General features: G+C 33.9%; 3 protein-coding genes across 5 annotated transcripts; 1 reads left to right on the top strand and 2 right to left on the bottom strand.

Annotated features, from left to right (window-relative positions):
• The first annotated feature begins 1,962 nt into the window (after window positions 1-1,962).
• On the top strand, window positions 1,963-5,495 carry LOC110622281 (protein N-terminal glutamine amidohydrolase). Of its 2 annotated transcripts, XM_021766742.2 has the most exons (6): window positions 1,963-2,120; window positions 2,831-2,936; window positions 3,363-3,440; window positions 3,597-3,727; window positions 4,122-4,246; window positions 5,145-5,495. In XM_021766742.2, the coding sequence occupies exons 1-6, from the start codon at window positions 2,047-2,049 to the stop codon at window positions 5,300-5,302; spliced, it is 672 nt and encodes a 223-aa protein (XP_021622434.1). In that variant the 5' UTR covers window positions 1,963-2,046; the 3' UTR covers window positions 5,303-5,495. The 2 variants fall into 2 exon arrangements, with proteins under 2 accessions (XP_021622434.1, XP_021622436.1); XM_021766744.2 differs by lacking the exon at window positions 3,363-3,440.
• Window positions 5,496-6,347: 852 nt separating this feature from the next.
• LOC110622068 (cytoplasmic tRNA 2-thiolation protein 2) lies at window positions 6,348-10,450 on the bottom strand. Of its 2 annotated transcripts, none has more exons than XM_021766434.2 (7): window positions 9,778-10,450; window positions 9,010-9,358; window positions 8,835-8,921; window positions 8,071-8,192; window positions 7,858-7,936; window positions 7,076-7,467; window positions 6,348-6,930 (listed from the first exon to the last, which is right to left on the bottom strand). In XM_021766434.2, the coding sequence occupies exons 1-7, from the start codon at window positions 10,089-10,091 to the stop codon at window positions 6,885-6,887; spliced, it is 1,389 nt and encodes a 462-aa protein (XP_021622126.1). In that variant the 5' UTR covers window positions 10,092-10,450; the 3' UTR covers window positions 6,348-6,884. The 2 variants fall into 2 exon arrangements, with proteins under 2 accessions (XP_021622126.1, XP_021622125.1); XM_021766433.2 differs by having other exon boundaries at window positions 6,348-6,914; window positions 9,778-10,441.
• Window positions 10,451-10,644: 194 nt separating this feature from the next.
• Window positions 10,645-16,441, bottom strand: LOC110622969 (probable glycosyltransferase STELLO1). Its single transcript, XM_021767741.2, has 3 exons — window positions 14,224-16,441; window positions 11,663-11,789; window positions 10,645-11,360 (listed from the first exon to the last, which is right to left on the bottom strand). Exons 1-3 carry the CDS (start codon window positions 15,948-15,950, stop codon window positions 10,893-10,895), a joined length of 2,322 nt encoding a protein of 773 aa, XP_021623433.1. The 5' UTR covers window positions 15,951-16,441; the 3' UTR covers window positions 10,645-10,892.
• Window positions 16,442-17,800: the final 1,359 nt, after the last annotated feature.

The following is a 17,800-nucleotide window of genomic DNA, read 5'->3' as shown; positions in this document are numbered from 1 at the left end:
AAGGAATTAAATTTCTTTTCCATTGTATTGATATAAAACCAAAATAAAATACTCTATACTTTTTTTTCTCTTCTTTTCTCTTTTCTTTTGATTGGCGTGTCAGGTATTTTTTTTTAAAGGATCGAAAACTGTTTATTAATTTCATATAAACAGGATCTATGATTTCATAAGGCTGTAAATCATGCATGCAGACAAAAACTAAATGATTAAAATAAAGAAAAATTAGAATTTCATCTTGAACAAAATTAAGCTTTACAGCATTATCACGATTGCTTTTAGCAAGACTTCTGCCCAAACTCTATTGCTTATTAACTTTCCTTTCTCAACCAATAGCCATGAGAAAAAGAGACATTAAAAACTAAAATATTAATAGGACACTAAAAAAGAACAATGAAAAATAGAACCCACTTCATAAAATACCTCCAACCAGTTCGACACCTAAAAATCTAAAACTTGTAAGCAAAGATAAGTATTCAATTTTACCATAAACAAAAAAGAATTCCTTTATACAATCCAAAAAATATTAAAAAGAGCTCAACCAAAAACCAAGCATATTTTACCTGAAAATAACTCAACTAATAACCAAACCATGCAAATTGAGAGAGCTCCAATCAAGTCAAATATCCTTCTCTTCTTCACAACTCTGTTTACTTTGCTGTGGATTGAGGAAATATGTAAGGTAATAGAGAGCTCCAATTAAGTTAGAACCCAACAACTGCTGGAGAGAGGAGATTGTCAATTTCTCTTTTTAATTTGGTGAGATTCAATTGAGAAGATCGAAAGCAATACTCATTCGATTCTCGATTGGTGATGCCGACAATAGATAGGAAACAAGCTGACACCAAAGAATGAAGATCAAGAAAGTGAATTGAGATTGTCTCAATGAGAGAGTAAGGCAATAGGCTTTATAAAGAAGGAAAGGGTATCTCCACTGAAGAATAGATCATGAACTTGTTGAGAAAGGAGAGTGTATGAAGGTTAGATTGGAGAGTAATTATGAAATTAGAAAATTTTTATTTATAGACTAATGGTTAAAAGGGTTAAAATTGAACGAATGTCTTTTATGATTAATAGATTAAATTAGAAGGATAATTTAATTTAATTTATAAAATAGAGGGACAATTTAATTAATTTGACTAAACTATATGATAGTAATTATTAAATATTTTTATTAAAAAATAAAAATTTTAAAATTTTAATATTTTTTAAAAAATTAAAAACTTGATTTAGAGTAAACAATATGAGAGTTTAATTGAATTTATTTTTAAAATAATTTTAATATAAATAGCATTTAATGACTTCTGTTTTGAAGAGAAATATTTTGAGTTAAATAAGAGAAATTAGGAAATTATATTTCTCTCCGTTTTTTATTCTTTTCCATCTAATTATTTTAGAAGCTTGATTATCTTCTTGTGGAACCGTCCATAGATCATTTATATGGTGATCTATCTTATTTAGGTACTTTGGTTACTGATGTTAAAAGCTCACATTCTTAAGTTTGGAGTTTTCATTCAAAATCACTTAATTTTTAGTATATTTTTTATTTAATTAAAATATTTAATTTTTATTATTTAAATAAATTTTTTTAGAGATTTTAAATAATTAAAAATTTAATATTTTAATTAAAATTTAATTTAAATTAATTAAATTATTTATTCGATAAAAATAATAATACGTGATGTATTATATATGCTAATTTAAATTTAATTAAAATTAATTTAAAAATTTATTATAATTATATTAAATTTTAAATTTTAAATTTTTTATTTACAATTAAAAATTTTAATTATAAATATAAAAATTTATAAAATTATAGTTTTTTTAAATTAATAAACCATAAAAAAAACTATAAAGGCATTTTAATTATTTTGGTCGAATTATAAGAGTATAATAGTATTTTTTTCTTTTAATCTCATTTTCCACAACCCAAGGAAAAAAGCGTGTCCATTAAAACGATGTCGTTTCCTATACTGAGTTTTGAAACGAACTGATGCTAAATTGATGGCAGAAACGAAGCTGACAAGTGAAACAGCATAGAGAAGGAAAATGACGACTACAAACTTGGAAGTACGAGTAAACGCAGTGAACGTTTCTCAATTCGATCATACACCGTTCTACTGGTATTTGTTTCGATAAATCAGCATTAAGATTTCCGCAATTGCATACTTTGATGACGATCATTCCACCAGAAACTAGTCTATTCTTCTTCTTTTTCTCCTTCTGTTTCTGATTTCTGTGCCCATTGGTTTCAGTTAAAATCTACAAGAGGTTTAAATTTTAGGGTTTTCTGTTATTTTTGTTTGTGATTTCTAGAAACTCAGCTAAAATATGATTTCAGATATGATTTATAGGTGTTAATTTTCGTTCTATATTTTCATGGAATTTTCTTTTTTGGGTTAATTTTCCTGCGGCTATGAACTTTCACTGTGAATTATGAGAATTTTATGTTATATGAGAGTGCTTGATGTTTTTCAAGCTCTTATTTTTACGTGTGTTTGAGTTTTAATGTGCTGATTTATATGAAAGAAAAGGTTCCCTTTTTTTTTTTTAAGTTTTTGCTTAATGTTTTAAAACCTGAGGCTGTATGAGCGTGTGATAACAATTTTTATGGGGCTCAAAATACTGAGACTGAAAATTTTGTGATTGTCTTTTTATTTTTGCATTTGTGTCTTTCCCATCCATGTATTGCACCGTGTATCTAAATTTGCCTGAATGTTCGGAAAACTTGGTACTGTTTTTTTTTTCTTTTTTTAATCAGGAGGAGGAAGTTTTTCTTTGTATTTTGGGCTTCTTTGCTGCTTTTGGTCTCATATTCTTATGTTTTTTGCAGTGAGGAGAATGTATACTTTCTTTGCAAGAAATTGTGCCAGATTGGAACAGCAGATGCTGAGGGTTCTGATCTCTTTGTTGCTTTCATTTCCAACGAAAAGAAACAGGCATGCATATTGTGGTTTTCTTAATGAATGTACACTTTATTGTTCCTTTAACCATACTGGAATTCCACAAAAATTCTTCTGAAAGGTCTAACATTTGATACTGTGGATATTGATTGGATTTTTACAGTTTACTTTGTTTAATATTTTCATGTGGACTGCTTGCTATGTAACCTTGGGTTTGGTGTTGCATCCTATTATTTATGCGGATGAGAAAGTTAGTAAACCGTGAACATGTCTTATATTCCTTCAATGCATAGGATGATAGAAATGTTATATGGAATTGAGCTTCTTTTTGGTGAATTGAATATTGTTTTTGGCTTTTCTTCTTTAATTATAGTTGTACATTAGTGCTGCTTTCTGGTTGGGTACTTTAATGTGACATTTCATGGAACTTAGTGCTGATTTTCAAATGAAAATTGTTAATAGATTCCTCTGTGGCATCAGAAGGCCAGTAAGAGAGCAGATGGGATTGTACTTTGGGATTATCATGTCATTTGCATTCAGGTGATAGATTAACTCTTCACTATAAAATCACTGGGTAGTTTGGTAAATTATACTTGGTAATGGGGTGATTTGAGTATGCTTTTATTTATTTATTTTTCATTAGTGGTTATTTTTTCTAACACTTGAACCCTAAAACAAAATGAATTGAATATGCAGAGAAAAGGGGATGGTGACTCTCCTTGTTTAGTGTGGGATTTAGATTCAAGTCTTCCCTTTCCTTCTCCTTTGGCTGTTTATGTTTCTGAAACTATCCGCCCATCGTTTCAGCTCTTTTCTGATTACCAGAGGTAATATTAATTTCTTGATTTGAATAGGACTGCTTGGAGTATCATTGGTACACAATCACAAGTTTTTTTCCCCCCAAAATGACTGCTCTTGGTGATTGCATGAACCCAAATGTCAAGTTACATTTAAGCAGCCCTCTCTTATAGGAAATTAGGACAACACTTTTCTGGGCCTGATATGTTGTATGTATCCTTGGCCTTCTGTGACTGACTGACTGTTGCTTGAGATTGAGAAAAAAAGATCAAGGAGAGAGGGATGGGGCTGGGGTTCTTTTTTCTTTTCTTTTTTTTTGCTGGGGGGAGGGGGGGGGGGCAGGTGAGGTGTTTCACTTATTAATAGCATGTCAATAAGTGATAATTAAGCATAAAATTGTACAAATCCATTTTGGAGTGGCAGGTTCTTTAGGATTGTGCATGCTCCATTATTCCTCCGTTACTTTGCATCTGATAGAAGACACATGAAAGATTCTACTGGGAACTGGATTGCTCAGCCTCCTGCTTATGAACCGATAGTAGCTGAAGGTAAGTTAAGAAACAAGGCCAAACTTAACAAGACTGTTTCTGACACAGAGTTGCCTAAAGCTCCTTAGTTATTGTATTTTATGTTTTGTTCTTACAGATATGGATTGGATGGTTAACATATTGATTAAGTTTCAGTATTTCCAAGGTTTCTAATAATTATCATTGTAATTATATACTTAGGCTGAAGAAGTAATGAAGTATATTGTATTTATATCAGTACCAGGCTAATCTTCAGTAGGTAGCTATGCCCAAAGGGCTTAAAATGATTCTTAAGCCTTTACTCTGATGATAGTATTTCAATTAGTACTAGGGATTTTTTTTTCTTTTAGTTTTCATGTGTTTGATGCCAACCCCAACTAGTGTGGATATAGGCTTATTTAAGTTGACTCTATTTTCTTTGTCATCAAGTCTAGATGTCATGGGTGTTAAGTGACTCCTATCAGTGTTTTAAATGCAAGTATACTGAAAGCTGGTAAATTTTAATAGTTAAATTGATTAGGGAAATCTTCTCCATATGCAAAAAGAACGGTGACTGCAATGCACATTTGCCTGTTGTATGCTTCTGCGCTCACACACCTAACAGAGATTTAATGGCATTATTTGTACAGTATTCATCAAGTGAACACACTTAGCATGAACCTAGCTAGTTTTTCCTATGATTAATAAATATGCATGAGAAGAGCTGGATGGTTTACTTATTAGTGAATGTCTTGAACGCCACCAAGAAAGAAAACTCATTACCGTGTTGATATTGTCTTGAGATTACAATGTTTTAGTTTTCGAGATTGAAGAACTAAAGTTCTTCAAAAGTAATTGATTTGAAGTACAGAATTTGGAGGTCTGTGGACCATAGTATTACATTATTATTTATTAATTTTTCCTGATTGTGTATCTGCAGATGGGACTGTGCACAACTTGAATGAATACATGGAGATCTATGCATCTAATGAGTTGACAGATATGGGCGCTGATTCTGTCAATTTAGTTTTTAACCAAAAACATGGTGTGGTGATAAGTGAAAGTCGGGTGGAGGAACTCTTCTCCCTAATCTCTTGATTCGCCTGATTGCCATTGCTTCAAATTTTGTTAGAGAATTGAGATTTATTCGAACACATTGTATAGAGTTGATGTTTTCTCTGAGTTTCTGTGTTTGGCAGAAATATGAATAGTAACTACGTTTCTCATGGTTGTGGTATTGAACTAATGAGAAATTTCGAAATAATAATGAGATGGGTTTGGTTTTAAAGCATGCATCTGCCTCCTCGCTCTTCTTCTTTTCCTTATGTTTTTTGGCCCCCCAACATTCTCTTTAGTTGACTTATGTTACTTTCCTGCATGGCATATGGAGCCCCTTCAACGGAGGCATAACACTTCCCCTCTCTATTTTCCTTGTAATATGTAAATTTTAACTAAAAAATCTTAATAAACTAATTTAAATTTGAAATATTTAATTTAAAATATCAACCCATCATCATTAGATTTACAATTTACTAAGTTAAATATTCAACAATACCAAACTAAAAGTGTCATGAAACCATAGAGAATCAATTTTATACTCATGCCTCTCAATGAGTTTTAGATGCATTATCAACTTTCTATGTATTATGCAAACATATCTTATACATATATACAAACTAGTTTCTTTTTTCTTTTCGTTTATCTATTTATTTTTAATAATTTTAATAATAAATATACTATATCATTTTATACTCTAGTACAAGTGTATTCGTAATGTTATATGTAAACATAGTTATAAATTATAGGATTAAGTAGTTAAAATATTTATTATGACCCTATTCAGTATACTAACCATTTCAATAGCAGTTGGGTAAGTTGTTAGATATTATCTATTAATAATTAGTTATTTATATAATAATTTAAAGTAAAATATTTAGTAAAACAAATAATAGTTTCATTAACTGTTAAATGACAAAAAAATAATGAACGTGTTTAAAAACATATTAATATAAATGATCACTCAAGTATGACTTTTCATGTAGATAATTGCATAAACTTGTTTGGAAAACCAAAAATGAAATCAAACCACACCAAGTCTATCAAAACCCAAAACCAAAGTGGAATCAAGACACCAAAAAACTTAATCAAAACGATAACAAAATTTTAGTTCAATTTTGATTTCTAAACAAACCCTAAACCAGAACTAGACACACCCTTAAATCCCAATTGTCCCGGAGGCTCATTGCAAGCTACGAACTACTTAGCACCAAATAGTAGCTTGGGTATCACTCCACTTTCACCTTACCTACAGTTGAATTATGATCCACTTGCTAATGCTGTGGGTGGGGGAGGGGCATCTTCACCCATGGGCCTAGTCCTTTGATTCTGCGCAACGGTCTTTAATTTTCTTTTTTCCCCCTTACTGGAGGACAAAGAAAAGGATGCAAAACTCTCACTGATATCTTCTAATAACCATATTTAAATACAAAATAGATGAAGCCTGTTGCATTATTACTGGAAACAATAGTAGACATATCTAAGGAAATTATGAATATTGAAGAAACCGAAGTCAACAATTTCAGGAATCCAGAGCTGTCGTCTCAGACCCACAGAACCCAAAACCAAATAACGAGTAATATCAAGTAAAGAAAATGAAATCAATTAACTTTCATCTTCACTGTCAGAAAGTAGGCAATCTTGGATTTGCTGCCTGCATGAAGGAAATTCTGTTCATAAATACAAGTGTTTAAGTTTCCAAGAAGCAAAATGCATTAGTTGCACGAGCAGAAAAATAAAGATAAAAAGCCAAGTTATCCCAAACGAGATACATAAAGTAATAGCTAGAGCAAAGGAAAACAAAAGAATTTTCACCTCAGCGAGCTGGAATTATCGCAGCTGCCATACTTCATCCGGGCAACCAATTGTTGGGGGAGAGACGTATAGAAATGTTCCCTTGATGAGGAATCCTTGGGGAGTATCTGAAATCGGCAACTTGAACAACAGGCACCTACAAATCTTGAACTTTGGCAACTTTCCAGACTGCTTGAACTCAATAAATCAGAGTTACTGAGAGGACTATTGCAAAGAGGACAGAAAGACTCTGAGGTCATAGATTCAATGGTTTTAAGATTGTATCTCTTCTGACGCCTTCGAGTAGCCAGAGGAACATTACAATCATTGATTTCAGGAATTCTATTAAAATGGAATGGAGTAAGCTTTCCAGCTGTTCTTACAATCGTGCACTCTCGAGAAGGATTTTCTTCCTGAAACCCAAAAGATTTAACAATGATAACTAATGTTAGAACCCAAAAGATTTAACATGTTATCTTAATACAAAGAGATAGCGCTGCACTCATACTAAAAGGCCATAAGACATGTTAAAAAGGAGCATCTAATCTCAGGTAACCTAAACTGATCATAGGCTTGTTTTTCTTTTTGGAAGAAGAATAATATTCAAGCAGCTGGAAGCAATCTCAACGACAAAAACTTCTTTTTTCTATTTGTCAAAGGAAGAGGGCACTGGTGATCAAGAAAACAATGATGGTAGTTATCAACAAGTTCTGGATGAACTCTACCAGTCACTAGCAATTAGTACTCCCATATGGCCCTAAGACACTAAGAAATATTGAAGTTATGAGAAGAAAACTTCATACCTGCAAAAGAGTCACAAACGAAGACACCAAACCATTGATTCCAGCAGGAGGGTTATTAAGTAACTGAAAGGTCTTTAGACTGCCCTGCCAATATGAGAGCATAACCTTTTAGCAGTAGACCAGATATACTCAATGGCGTGTAAATATAAAACTATGCCACAAAAGGGAATTTTTTTATTGAGAAAACTAAAGAAAAAAGCATGAGACACAAACCCATCAATGCGGCATAGCAAGTTCAACTCTTGTGCTGTACAGTCACGAAGAGGAAGAACTACTGGTACATCCCATCTGGCATCAACATACTGTATATCAGCTGATAAAGAATATCCTTGGCCCTATTAAAAGGAAAAAAAAACAATAAATACAGCTAAAAGAGACCTCGTTTGACATCAAAATAAAACTTAATGGCTGTTACCAATAATCTATGATATAAGAAGAACTAATAAAAAGAATTGAGCTTAACATTCATGATTTTTGTGACAGACCAGCAATGCCAGAATAAGCATACTCTTTACTTCTGTTTTGACTATAATCAGAAAATCAGAGTGCCACATATCTTCTATAAGGTAAAATATGTGGCATTACATTATTTCCTTTCGAAATATTTCGCAAAGTATATCTGGAATGTGTTTGTTTGAAATAAATTTCTTTTTAGCCTATTTTCATATTTAAAGTTGTACAGTTTGATGACAATGACTACATTTATAAATGATTAAATGACTATGATGCAGTGAGAATATGATATCAGAGAAATGATATTCTTCAACCATAATAGAAGCTTTTACTCGGTTATCATGATAGCAAGTTCCAGAAGTTATGTCCCTATTATAGGTCTCCTCCTCCAACATGTGTTTTGTCAGGGACAGGGTGATGAAATCACATAAAGGGGAGCTTGAGAAGAGAGCTTACTTAAAATAGTTTGCCATACCAGCACTGATAACAAATATAATTCAACTTGGGGTTATTAAAAGACAAACCTTAACTGTTGCTGTAAGAACATGGGCAGCAATTCTCGATGTGCATGATCCTATAATAAGCCTGTTGTATCCATTTTGAGAAGCAACCTACAAGAAGGAACCAAAGACAAATCCAATGGGTTCTTGTTCTCCTCACTATATGCTTGCAATTGAAATATTAACATCTAGGCCAAACCTTTTGCAAGGCCAACATCCGCAGGTGTAACAGAAGATCTTCTTTCCCTGTTGCATCATTCACAGCATTTAGTAAGTTTGTCAATCTGTCCTTCCCATCAATTGAATCTGAAGTATATATATTTTCAATTGGAACCACATGTAACTGCTTCATAGGAGGGGCTAGCTTTGAGACAATTAATCTCATCTCTTTAATTGCATCATCCACTTTCTCAGAAGCATCTGGGTAGACAGAACTTTCATCAATAAATGCAACTCCAACACCAAACACCGGTAATGATCTGTCCTTACTCGCTTCAAAATTTTTCAGGGCTCTATGCTGCATTTCATGTACAAACTGTAGGGCCACGCTGAAACACCACTGGAAGAACTCAGGAAATAAAATTGAAGAGTAACAAAGAGGGCACCATAAAGGAACATCCCATGGTGAACTTCCAAATAAAACAGCATCGATTTTTCTTTATAAAGAAATCAATGTTTGGATCATCATAAATTTATGCCCATATAATGATAGAGGAGTACAAGCAAGCTATATATACAATCATGAACTCATTTCTTCAATCGAAAACATAATAAGCATTTAAACAAATGTTCGCTTGCGAATTTTATCCTTAAGTTGCTTGAAATTAACAAAAAAAGGTTGCAAATCCTCAACAACCCGTGATAAATGTTATAACCCAGGAGGCTAAAGGATGCGAAGGAACAAATACATCTCTTAAACAACAGCAGAACACAATCATCAGCTAGGAATAAAAGTAAGAAGAGAAACCTTGAGGCAGGGCCGCCAGAGAAAGCAACAAGAACATTATCAGAAGGGGTGATCATAGCATGAGAAGTAACAGAAAGTCTGAACTTCCCATAAAGATTGCTTCGAAAGCAACCGTAACAGAAGCGGGTATCATCACCACCAGAACCAACAGAGGCACAAGAAATGGGCTCGTTGGCCTTGCACTTCACGCACAGATTATTCTGTCCATTAATACTAGTACTCGACTTCCGATAAGCTGGAGACGGCGAGTCTTCTGCTTGCTCCTCGTCGTTTTTGTAGCAATTGGACTGGCAGTTTGAAGAATTGCACGCCATGGCTGATGGGTATTAGGTGCTGGTTCTTTGAAATCACAAAATGGGTCTTCTCGCTCTAGGATTCAGGTGGTATGTTTGGTCTGCAAACAATCATAGGGTTTAAGCACGACTTCCACCAGATCTTTAACTTATGAGCTGAGATGGGCCGTGCTCACAGCTGCATACATAGCCCAGGAATCTTTAGCTGAGATGGGCCGTGCTTACAATCTTAATTTTTATATTACCGGTAAGACTGAGTTTATAGCAATTCAGTCGACCTACATGGATAAAGAAAATAAAAAGAGTTTTAGATGTAATGGAGAAGAGTAAGTTATGTGGAAGAGCATAAGTAGAAAAAGATAAAAGGAGATTATTCAGAAATAATTAAAAGAGAATGATGTGATAAGTTGAGGCAGCTCTATTCAGAAGTTGGATGCTTCCGTTGTTACCTTTATAGAACTGTCAACTTGGATTTCTATCCCTACCATTCTAAGAACTGAAACAGAAGATTGATCTCCTCAGAAGAATCCTTGTTAAGCCCATGAACAACACAATCGGGAAACTAATTTCAGACTGAAAGACAAAAGAATTTTATAATTGTGAGGGAATACCCAATCAGTAAATGAATCATACAAGCTAAATCTACAAAGAAAATCTTTATATATAAAAAGAAATTACAACTACAAAAGGGATTTAAAAAAAAAAAAAAAAAAAAAGAGCCCTCCCCTGAAGAAAAATAAACAGAATTTTGTATAAGAATTACAGAATGGTACAGTTTCTGTCTATATCGTGGTTCTTCTAAGTATCAAAAAGATGTTTCCTTCAAACTAACTCCATTAGGAGAGGATCACCTTCTGCCATTATTCTTATCAGCTTTATGAAATCTTGTTCACTCGATACATTCCACGGGTGAACAGCAGGTGCTTGAGCAGAATAGATGGTTGAATTAATTGATGGTGGATTCTGTTTGTATACCATTTTACTAAGCACCGAGTCGAAATTCTGAGGCGAATCCATTGAAACAAAGAACATAGGTATGGCAACTTTGTGATGGATTTCCAGGTCACCCACAAGACTGACAAGATCTACAAAGTCAGCTACATAGTGGTGAGGGACGTAGAATATCTCAGAATTGCAAACAATGATCGTCTGTTCACTCTTCATGGCATCCTTATAATTTACTTGGAAGTGAACAGGCATTGAACCAACAACTTTTTTTACCATTTCAGCTTGTTTGCCAAACCAATCTGAGTTTCCATTGGTCGACACAGTACTCCAGCATTTTGATACCTATATCGAAAAAACATGTTAGACTGCGACCAAGATAAGCACACGGTATCATCGTTAAAAATCACTGAATCTTCTATGCCGTTTGTAAAACCAGAGTTGCCTGTTTTCGTATTATTGATAACTTATGCATGCTATTATAATCAAATACAGGAGCAAAAGCCGACAAGATTCAATTAGCAACGAATTCCAAGATCCAGATTCATGTTCAAAAGCAAATAAGATTAAATAAAGAATTTCTTTTATCTTAAAAAGAATGGTATGAGATGAACGAGAGGGAAATTCAAGAGATGAAAATAAATTACCTTATCAGTAATCCATAGTTTAGTCTTGTCTGCTTGAAGCAAATTCCAATAATTGAGAACAGTATCATCCTTGACGAATAGAAAGCCTTCTGCGCTAGTAAACCGCTGAAATATCTTGGGCAGATGCCTGCAAACGAAATTAAATGAATAGGTAAGAAAAAGTTAAAATCAATTTAAGATGACAGACATGGGATAATCTGTCATACAGGGTGAATGGTTAAACTTCATTTTACAATTCCATGATTAATAGCAATAAATGCATCCCTAGAAACCGAGATTTTGACAACATAACTGCCAAATGTAGCTTCTAAGAGAGGTTAAAGATTAACAACAGCAACCACCTGAATTTGACAAGACCCCGTACCAAATTTTGTAAAAATTGTGCATCTGATAGAGGTGAGAAAAGATAAAAAAACACATCCATAAAGAAGAGGAAAACTCGGAGACAAGTCAATGTAACATGTTCAATTTTTGCTAGAGTTTTGAAATTTTAATATAACACCAGCAAAACGGCAGGGAAACGACATCATTGTGAGAGTTAGTCCTTCAGAATCAACAAACAACCTTTCCCCCCGCCCAAGTAAGCAATGATTACCACCTCCTACTCAGCAACAGCTACCTGATTAGCTGCAGTAAGATGCTGTGAATCCCATGATTTATGTGCCCAGCTTAAACCTAGGTAAACGGAACTAGGGATATGGTCTCAACTCTCAAGTCAGAACTTGTCTTCCAAATAGAAAGATATAACCAAGAACTCAGAAAAATACTTGTTTACACTATTATTATCAAAAATATAGTTCTTCCAGAATTCAAATCCCCCTTATGATCTATGCATGGGTCAAATTCAAAAGGCTCCCACTTGGAAATCAGTACCTACAATATGGACGATAGACAGTATATCCTTTGTCCAGACTCTCAAGATCAAGGTTAACATAAAAAGTTTGCTACTTATGGCAAAATATCTAACCAACAAAGCAACTTGTGAGCAGGTGGTGATTAGATTCATCAATTAAGGCCGTATATTCCCAGTAAAATGATCTGAATAAAGCAAGGGAAAAGATCCAGGATTAGAAAAAGTAGCCAAGCTGTGATAAAATGATAACTATAAAAAGAGACACAGCTGGTTTTGACATTAACTTCATTGTCCAAACCCTTACAGATCTGAAGGAACAGGCAAACACATATTCAGCAATCAGCCAACATTATGTCATCTGCACTCAATGAAGTTCAAGAATTTGAAGCAGGTTTACGTTGCCAGTGATGACTTAACTGACCCATAATCTAAATAAATCAATTGGAGAATCCCAAGGAGTCACGGAGTTGGGACAAAATTTTGTTGAGATGTTATAATTGGCAGCATTTATACCAATCCTATCAAAAGTTTTGTCTGATCTAAAAACTGCAGGCATTTGCGAGGCAATGACCCTCATATTTTCTGTCAATGCGAATGGCAAATGGAATCTAAAGCAAACAGAATCAAATTATTAAAGAAACGTCGAGAAAGTGGGAAAAAAGGAGAGAGGGTGATGTAGCACCAGAAAGAACAAAAGCAAAAAAAAGAATAAATCCTTAAGGAAAAGAGAATTAATTCCCGAAGTTTATTATTCTCAAAAAATTATCATACCAAAGTATGACGAATAGTAGAAAACTAACCCTATTAAAGCTTATATTCCCAATCAAACTAGGATTAGGAACCCTAATTCAAATAAACTAGGAAATACTAATAAAACCTAATAATAATGAACTTCTTAAATAACAAAACTTTAAATTTTCTTAATTCTACAATAAACAAGATTTCCTAAATTGTACTGTGATCTTCATCTTGCCATTCGGCATTAAAGGGTTCCTAGTGCATGAAGTTTGCTGCATCTAGAAGGGTTAGGTGCACAGCCTTTGCATTGCAAGAAGGCTATGCTATTTCTGTGCAATGAAATTGTGATCTGCAGGACAGAAGCAGCATCCTTACCATTGCACCAACAGGAAAAATAAGTTATAGATTTTAAAATTACTTCAAGACAACACAACCATATATGTTCCAAATAAGTGCTAATAAAATTTAAACCACTAATTGATGATTGGCATTCAGAGATTAGGATGGACTTTGATGCATGGAAGTATACAAACATGAAATAAACACAAAGCAAACACTTTATATAATGGAAACAACCATAAAGGGTCATGCTTTAATATTCAAACTAAAGGACTTCAACATGATGAATCTAGATATCAATCTAAAAAATAACAGGCTCTCATGGTCTTATAGACAAATCCAAAGACACCTAAAACTGATATAAATAAGGAAAACTAGCAGCAATAGGATTCTCACAATCCATTCACCATACATGTTTTACTCTTAAGAGTTGAGATCAACAAAGTTGTAGGTGACCAAATATCTAAGCCTAGATTCACAATTTATCTAAATTTGAAAGATTAGCCTGGGGAAAATTTAATTCATCAGAAGATGAATAAAAAGCAAGCATTGTGCATTAACAGAAATATTCAATGCCACTATATGATGCCAAAATAAGCAACACTTATATCATCATTATATCAAAGCTTACTTGTATAATTGATCCAAATTGCCTTCTTCAACAGCAAGATCCTCATTCTTCTGCTGTGATAAAATAACCACAGTTTTGAATATCCTCCCATAAAGCAATCTCCACTCCAAAGCAGTCCGTTCCACAGGACCAGTGCAAAATATAATAAGCACAACATTTGCAAAATTCTTCCTCCATCGAATCAAATTGCCAATCTCATAACTCACTGTTCCAGTTTCCTCTACTCCTAGATGCACAGATGGTAGCTTTCGAGGGATAAACTCCCTTCTATCGCCATGGCCAATATTTGCCCGTGGCCGGTCCAATTCCAGTGACATTAATCTAGGCTGCTGATATCCAACAGCAATAAGGTCCTGAAGCCAAGCAGCAGTAAACTTAACATCTTGCTCAGTCCAAAAGCCCTCCTCTGCCATTGCATAACTCAACTCCAAAATCTTTTCAAACAATCTATGATTAGTTGATCTCCACGACACCAAAAATTTGATTAACCTCCCTACATTTACATGAAGATCCTTCTCTTCTGAAAAAGGGTACCCCTCAATCCTATCATATCTATGCACAGTAGGTGGATAAACCACAACATATCCACCAATCTCCCACAACAGCCTTTGCCCCCAATATCCCCTTAACACATCAGAGGCCATTGTGCTTACCGAAACAGGAAGCATCAAACCCCAAAGAGCCGATGAATGGTACATAGTATTAAACGAATTCACCGGTACCATTGTCCCCTGGGGCAATGCTACCTTAGGGGCATGCTCATCAAATCTAATATCAAAAGCTTCCAAACCAGATTTCCTAGTAAAATAAAACACAGAATCCACATCTGGCAATCCATTCGAAATACCTTGTTGTATAAATTGTTTCCCACCAAAAATCTCAGTGTAGAATTCTTCATGCTCAATTTCACCCACGTTCTCCAATGGCAACCCTCTAGGCCAAACCGACCTCTGCCCAAAATGAATGTAAGGATTCAACACAGTCCTATTCACATTCTCATGACTGTACTGCAATATAGTCTCTTGCCTAGCTCCCTCCCCAAATAATTCCACATCAAAATGCTTCCCTAAATCATCTCCGATCACCTCGCCACGATCATCAGCGTCGAAGATCTTCTTGGCCCCATGCTGGATAGCAAATAAATACCCAACGCTTTTCCTCACATAAGAATCATATGGCACAAAATCCACAACCCTAAACCCCAAACTCGCTTGCTGCTCCAAAGACAAGTATATGGCACCCTTTAACGCCCAATCTCTCGGGGTCTTCGAATTCCCAATAACCAGCAACTGCCAGCCCTTGATTTTAACGAGCTTCTTAAGCGAATCAGAGGGATAATCAGAGACCGAAACAACGATCCATTTCTCGGTTCGAAAACTAGCATAAGTGGAAGTCTTATCGACAATGGGTGGGATGTGATTCCAATTTACATGGGGAAATGGGAGTGTTTTTTCAATGGGTTGAGACTTGGATTGAAGATAGAGAAACGCAGCAGTGTCACCGGTATTCCGGAGGAAGAAGACGGCGGCGACGGTGGCGATGAGGAAAAAACAGATGACGATCTTGTAGAGGTTTTCAGAGAACCATGTGGAGAAATCAAGGGATTTGGAAGGCGAGAAACGGTAACTCTGGTGGTGGTGGTTGTTGTGATTGGGATGGATGGTTGTAGGGAGTGGCCTCGGAGATTTGGGTGACTTGGGGGCAGCTGCACGGTCCTGGACCAACATTTGTGACCCCCCAAGAAAATCCCTGAAAATTTCCTCACTCCAACACACACACACACACTCTCTCTCTCTCTCTCTCTCTCAGACTCAGTGATTCAGCAAATCGTTAGCTCATAAAGCTCCTGCAAACACTGAAAACTAGAATTTCTGAATCTCCTCTAAGCTTGACCCCTCCTAAACACTGTCTTTCATTTCAGTGCAAATAAAAAACATTTCTTTTGCATTTGTTTTGTCGGTTTCTCTCTCTAAAGCTTGAATCTTTCTCTCACTCTCTCTCTCTAAAAATCCGCCTGCTTGCAGCGAGCTTTGAATGGTGGATCAAGGGCAAGAGGTTGGTTGCCGACAGGAATTATTGGGTGCGGGCCTGCGAGGTTTCTTAGGCGTTCAATGTAATGTAAGGTAAGGTACCTGCTAATCGTTTGGTGGGGTGGGGTGATTGTGGAGGAAGGAGGGTCACTGTCGTTACCGTCACCGTCACTGTCAGTTTTCCTTTTTCTTCTTCTTTTTATGAAATTATACATATTTGATATTTTATGCATTTATCTTAGATGGGCAATTGCTTAATTTGGAGTTATTTGGCAATTAGCAGGTTGGCTGAAGCTTTGCGCAGCTGTCATGTGGACAGGATACCAACCCACCATTAATAAAAGGGAACAAAGGCATTGAAGAAGAAGAAGAAACTGAAATTTTTGCCCATGTGTTTCTCCATCAGTTTTAGTATATGCCCACAAGGGAAGCAACCTCCAAGCAAATGACTTCAGCCTTACGGAAAATACTACTAGGAGTATGTTGCATTGGTATATCTTGTGGTTTATTTTTATGCTTTCATTCACCGCAGACTTTTTTCATTTACTTTTCTTTATTTTTTGTTTGCTTTTGTTTTTTAATATTTTAATTTAAATTTTTAATAAATTACATTTTAATTCTTAGATTTTAGTATAACTAATGAGATCAGTTTCTATATTTTTAAAATTAAACTAAATTTCTCTATAATTAATTCGTTCAAATGTGAGATCCTTTCATTTATAATTCCATTAATAAATAAAAAGGATAATAAACATTTTAAATATCTAAAATACATTCCTGAACACTTAAATATTTTATATTATATAAAATATATTTTAATTTTTGAGTTTTAGTATAATTAACTGATTAATTCTTATAATTTTAAAATTAATTCTTTAAATTCTTTTTATATTCGATCCATCTAAAATTATAATTTTTTTATCCATTATAGACATTAATTTAAAAACTAGTGAATGATCAAACTCTTGAAAATACAATTTTTTAGAATATTTTTTGTAAAAATCTAATTTGGTGCTATTTGAAAATGACTGAAATTGCTTATTGTAAAAATCTAACTTGATGCCAGTTAAAAATAATTTAAATTGTAAGTATTTTTTAAAATTTTTTAAAATTAATGAATTGAAATTAAATAACAAAAGGTGTTAAATTTTAGTTGAATATGATAATCTGGATATAAGTTAATAGTATTCTTTCAAATGAAAAATAAATTATTAAAATATTTAAATTTTAATAGACAAACGAAAATGAATGAAATTCGAATTTTTTATTATTTTTAATTTAAGAAGATGATACTTTTAATTTCAAAAAATTAATGAAAAGATTGAAATCTAAACGAACTGATTATAAATGGATTTAAATATTTAATTTTAAAAATATAGGAATCAATACATTAATTATATTAAAATTTAAAAACTAACGTATGATTTATCTATTTAAAAAGGTAATAAATTTTTTTTTTATAATTTTAACGGTAAAAATTGATAGAAATATCTTTTATTTAGACGGATTGATTATTTATAGATTTAATTGTTTATTCGATTTTAAAT

The sequence above is a fragment of the Manihot esculenta genome, chromosome 9 (assembly GCF_001659605.2).
Source record: "Manihot esculenta cultivar AM560-2 chromosome 9, M.esculenta_v8, whole genome shotgun sequence".
NCBI lineage: Eukaryota > Viridiplantae > Streptophyta > Magnoliopsida > Malpighiales > Euphorbiaceae > Manihot > Manihot esculenta.
Note: the sequence above shows the minus strand (reverse complement) of the source record. Positions and strands in the feature narration are given on the sequence as shown.

What these genes read in the sequence shown, in the direction of transcription:
- LOC110622281 (XM_021766742.2), top strand. Translation starts at nt 2,047, where the DNA reads ATGACGACTACAAACTTGGAAGTACGAGTAAACGCAGTGAACGTTTCT. An exon ending in GATCATACACCGTTCTACTG is followed by an intron (nt 2,121 to 2,830) that starts GTATTTGTTTCG and finishes TGTTTTTTGCAG; the next exon opens with TGAGGAGAATGTATACTTTC. An exon ending in TGAACCGATAGTAGCTGAAG is followed by an intron (nt 4,247 to 5,144) that starts GTAAGTTAAGAA and finishes GTGTATCTGCAG; the next exon opens with ATGGGACTGTGCACAACTTG.
- LOC110622068 (XM_021766433.2), bottom strand. Translation starts at nt 10,091, where the DNA reads ATGGCGTGCAATTCTTCAAACTGCCAGTCCAATTGCTACAAAAACGAC. An exon ending in TCTGGCGGCCCTGCCTCAAG is followed by an intron (nt 9,359 to 9,777) that starts GTTTCTCTTCTT and finishes GTGGTGTTTCAG; the next exon opens with CGTGGCCCTACAGTTTGTAC. An exon ending in CGTTTGTGACTCTTTTGCAG is followed by an intron (nt 7,468 to 7,857) that starts GTATGAAGTTTT and finishes TTTGGGTTTCAG; the next exon opens with GAAGAAAATCCTTCTCGAGA.
- LOC110622969 (XM_021767741.2), bottom strand. Translation starts at nt 15,950, where the DNA reads ATGTTGGTCCAGGACCGTGCAGCTGCCCCCAAGTCACCCAAATCTCCG. An exon ending in AATTTGGATCAATTATACAA is followed by an intron (nt 11,790 to 14,223) that starts GTAAGCTTTGAT and finishes TTTCGTTTGCAG; the next exon opens with GCATCTGCCCAAGATATTTC. An exon ending in AACTATGGATTACTGATAAG is followed by an intron (nt 11,361 to 11,662) that starts GTAATTTATTTT and finishes TTTTCGATATAG; the next exon opens with GTATCAAAATGCTGGAGTAC.